The following is a 4,372-nucleotide window of genomic DNA, read 5'->3' on the forward strand; positions in this document are numbered from 1 at the left end:
AGAAACTCAGCTGTGCAGGGCACAGCAGGGGCTGAGACTCCTAAACCATCACAGTGAGGATTCCTGGGAACCTCAGCAAGTGTCTGCACCTGCCCAGCCTCCAGATCCATGCAGCATCACCTTTCCATGGTGCCCAGGCTGGGGGAGCTGTTCTTTAATCCCTGCAGGGCCGAGCAGCTGCAGGGCAGAGCTGGCCCAGGGGCTTGGCTGGGCTCTGGCAGCTCTGGCAGAGAAGGAGCCTGGGGCCACAGGAGCAGCTGGGGCTGGGACAGCTCCAGCAGCAGAGCTGTGGGCAGGGAGGGACGGCGGCAGTGCTGCGGGAAGCCCTGCTGCAGGGCAGATGTGGCACCTGCCAGGCCTGCCCTGCAGGGCAGACACTGCCCTGAGCAGCACAGCTCTTGTTTCCCCTCGCAGCCAGCACAGCCCTCAGCCCGGGGGCTCAGGGCTCTCAGTCCCTCCTGGGCGGGCAGAGCAGCCCCAGAGATGAAGGGCATCTCTGCGGCCACGTGCCCATTCCCTACTGACCAGGGCCTGAGGGCCACTGTCCTGCCCTGCTGCTGCCTGGCAGGGGCTGGCCAGGGCTAGCCAGGGAACGGCTTTTCCTCAGGCCCGGCTCTCTCTCTCTCCTTGCCTTGCCCAGGTGCTGCTGGCATTGCTGAGGGGCTCTCTGCAATGGCAGTTCCAACTGCAGGGCCAGGCCCAGCCCTTGGGCTCCTCCTGTGCAGGCTGAGCACAGCAATGGGGTGTCCCAGCTCCCTGTGCCCAGGGAGCTCTGGGAAGGGCAGCCTGGGAGGCTGACAATGAGCCCACTCTCCTGACTCTTTGTGTGCCAGGGATCCCTCTGCTCTCAGCTGTGTCTCCTGGCTGTCCAGGGTAACACAGGAGTGGATCTCAGAAAGGTGCAAGTCCAGGGTAGCTGGAACAGTAGAGAGGGACAGAGCAGCTCCCCTCAGTCTGTACTAAGCCTCAGACAATCCTCCTGCCTCCCTGGACTCTCTGTTCTCCCCAGGTGCAGCTAAACCCCTTTTTCTGCCTTCTGCAATCCCCATCCCTTCACACAGGCAGCTCCTCTGCTCCAGGAGAACATTCCTTCTCCAAGTTCACACACAAGGACTTGCCCCTGCCCTCACTGTTCCCCTGCACTGACTGGAGGGTTAGGGCTGACTCTCAGGTGTCCTGCAGGCCAAGGTCCAGCTCCTCACACAGTATTGGCCAGCAGCAATCAGGGCTCCAGCAACACAGTTGAAGGAAGGTCCCCTAGACACAGACAACGGGGAGGTGTTTAGTGGCAGGAAAGTGTTTGTGAGAAACTGCTTTGATTTTTATGTGAGAAATCTTTCCTCCATTGCCCTGTGTTTTCCCCATTCTGTAGGTTGAAATGTGCAGCCACAGCAAATGTCCAACAGCAGCTCCATCAGGTACTTCCTCCTGCTGGCATTGGCAGACACATGGCAGCTGCAGCTCCTGCACTTCTGCCTCTTGCTGGGCATCTCCCTGGCTGCCCTCCTGGGCAATGGCCTCATCATCAGCGCCGTAGCCTGCAGCCACCACCTGCACATGCCCATGTTCTTCTTCCTGCTCAACCTGGCCCTCACTGACCTGGGCTCCATCTGCACCACTGTCCCCAAAGCCATGCACAATTCCCTCTGGGACACCAGGGACATCTCCTACACTGGATGTGCTGCACAGCTCTTTTTCTTTCTGTTCTTCATCTCAGCAGAGCTTTCCCTCCTTACTATCATGTGCTACGACCGCTATGTGTCCATCTGCAAACCCCTGCACTACGGGACCCTCCTGGGCAGCAGAGCTTGTGCCCACATGGCAGCAGCTGCCTGGGCCTCTGGCTTTCTCAATGCTCTGCTGCACACAGCCAATACATTTTCCCTGCCCCTGTGCCATGGCAATACCCTGGACCAGTTCTTCTGTGAAGTTCCCCAGATCCTCAAGCTCTCCTGCTCACTATCTTACCTCAGGGAACTTGGGCTACTTGCTGTTAGTGTCAGTTTATCATGTGGCTGTTTTGTGTTCATTGTTTTCTCTTATGTGCAGATCTTCAGGGCTGTGCCGAGGATCCCCTCTGAGCAGGGACGGCACAAAGCTTTTTCCACCTGCCTCCCTCACCTGGCTGTGCTCTCCCTGTTTGTCACCACTGCCTTTTTTGCCTACCTGAAGCCCCCCTCCATCTCTTCCCCATCCCTGGATCTGGCCCTGTCAGTTCTGTACTCGGTGGTACCTCCAGTACTTAACCCCCTCATCTACAGCCTGAGGAACCAGGAGCTCAAGGCTGCCGTGCGGACAATGATGAGTGGACAATTTAGAAAACTTTAAATTGGTTGCTCATTTCTGCATATCTCTTGTCATAAAAGTAATTTTTGATACTTCTTGTTGGATTGGTTAGTTTTTACTCTGTTTTCATTTTTTAATATTCTCCCTAAACCAAGGCCACTGTTTCTGCCATTTCTCACTTTGTTTCTTCAAACTTCACTGTGTCCCCAGACTGTGTCATTGAGGGGCTTTGCTCTCGGTGGCTTTAAAGGAACTAAAAGATCTCCTACAAAGTTTTCTGCAGAGATGCCCTTTTGTTGCCTTCTCTGGAGCTGCAGCAGCAATGTCTGTGTGCAGAGCTGGGGCAAGATCAGTGCTGGCCCAGCAGCTGTGCCCAGCAGCAGCACTTGGTGTTGCCAGTGCTGCTGCCATGGCCCTGCCCTGCTGCCCTGGTGGCCCTGGTGTTGCTGTAGGGCCTGAGTGCTCTCAGGGCCGGGCACAGTCCTGGGGGTGGCAGTGCCGGGGCTGCAGCAGGGACAGGCCATGGGCACTGCTGGGGTAGCCTCAGGCCAGGGCCTGGGGGCTCCAGGCCAGGGCCTGGGGGCTCCAGGCTCCTTGCCCAGGCTCTCTCAAGAACACGCCCAGGACAATGATCAGCACAGAAAAGCCCCATGAGCAGCCCCAGGCTGGCAGCACTGGCTCAGCAGCCCCTGTTTGCATTGCACAGAGCAGGGGGAGCACCCCCATGCTGTTGGTGTGGGGACATGAACCTGAGGGAGCACAAATGCCATCAGCCCCTGGGGCCAGCAAGGGCTGGGGGACACCAGGGAAACCACTCAGCTTTGTCCTGGGCTCTGCAGTCAGCCAGAAAGTTTGTTCCCATCAGCTGAGAGTTTTATGTCACACTGCAGACGCTGTTGCTCAGAGCCAGGGCTGTGTGGCAGCCACCCCCAAACTGCCCTCAGCATTTCCTTTGTCCCACCTTTGCTTTCTTTACTCTTTCCCTGATATAAATTTCTTGCTCTCGCGCAACCCTGTTCCCTCCCCTGCAAACATCCCATCCCTGTTTGCCCTTTCCTCTCTTGCCCCACTCCCCATTGCAGTTCCTGACTTGGCACCATGGGAACATCCCTTGGGCAGCAGGATCATCCTGCAAGTGCTGCAGGAATTGTCTGCAGGCTCCTGCAGTCCCTTGTGCTGCTCCCTTGCCAGAGGCGCCCCAGGCCAGGCGGGCACATCTGGGCTGCTGTGTCTGGCTCTGGGGCTCCCTGTTCTGGGCAATGAGGAGGAGCTGCAGAGGCTCTGCAGGACTGACAGGATGGGCTTTGGGGCTGGCAGGAGAAGCTGAGGGACCTGGGCTGCTGGAGCTTCTGAATAGGAGGCCTAGGGCTCCTCCTGCAACTGCTCCAAGGGTGGTTTCAGAGAATCCCAGAATCAGCAAGGCTGGAAAAACTTTGGAGATCATCAAGTCCAACCTTTCCCCTGACACTGCCTTGTCTCCCCTGAGCCTCCTCTTCTCCAGGATAAACAACCCCAGCTCCCTCAGCTGCTCCTCACAGGACTTGTGCTCCAGACCCCTCACCAGCCTTGTTGCCCTTCTCTGGACATGCTCCAGCCCCTCCATGTCCTTTCTAAATTGGGGGCCCAGAACTGGACGCAGCACTCAAGGTGCTGAGCACAGGGGAAGAATCACTGCCCTGCTCCTGCTGGCCACACCATTCCTGATCCATAGGAGTGCTAGGGTTTGGATGAGGGAAATAGTGGGGAGGGGGTGGGTACAGAGTGTGATTGATTGTCAGCCATGAAGTGTCTTGATTTTCATACATATTCAGGCTGTAGTAGAAGGTTCTCTGGGTCAAAATCAATTGGACATTGCTGATATCAATCTATATGCAAGAATAGAAAACAGGAAAAAACAGTTCACTTTGCATTGTTTCCAATACAATATATTAACTTTGAATTAACTCCTAAGTCTGTCTAATTAACCACAGAAGATTTGAAAACTTAATTTTTTTCTCAAAGGCTTGTCTTGTTCAGGTGTTTTGAACAAATGTTTTGTGATTTTCTCACTAAATTCCTGAAATAAAGAGCTCAAGATAGAAGAGGC

The 4,372-nt window shown here is 55.7% G+C and overlaps 1 protein-coding gene across 1 annotated transcript; it reads left to right on the forward strand.

Moving 5' to 3' along the window:
- Positions 1–1,395: 1,395 nt before the first annotated feature.
- Positions 1,396–2,328, forward strand: LOC132085210 (olfactory receptor 14J1-like). The gene has a single exon (XM_059490579.1). The coding sequence runs from the start codon at positions 1,396–1,398 to the stop codon at positions 2,326–2,328; it is 933 nt and encodes a 310-aa protein (XP_059346562.1).
- The last annotated feature ends 2,044 nt before the right edge of the window (positions 2,329–4,372 follow it).

The sequence above is a fragment of the Ammospiza nelsoni genome, chromosome 29 (genome assembly GCF_027579445.1).
Source record: "Ammospiza nelsoni isolate bAmmNel1 chromosome 29, bAmmNel1.pri, whole genome shotgun sequence".
Lineage (NCBI taxonomy): Eukaryota > Metazoa > Chordata > Aves > Passeriformes > Passerellidae > Ammospiza > Ammospiza nelsoni.

Coding starts and splice junctions, on each gene's coding strand:
- LOC132085210 (XM_059490579.1), top strand. CDS start 1,396: ATGTCCAACAGCAGCTCCATCAGGTACTTCCTCCTGCTGGCATTGGCA.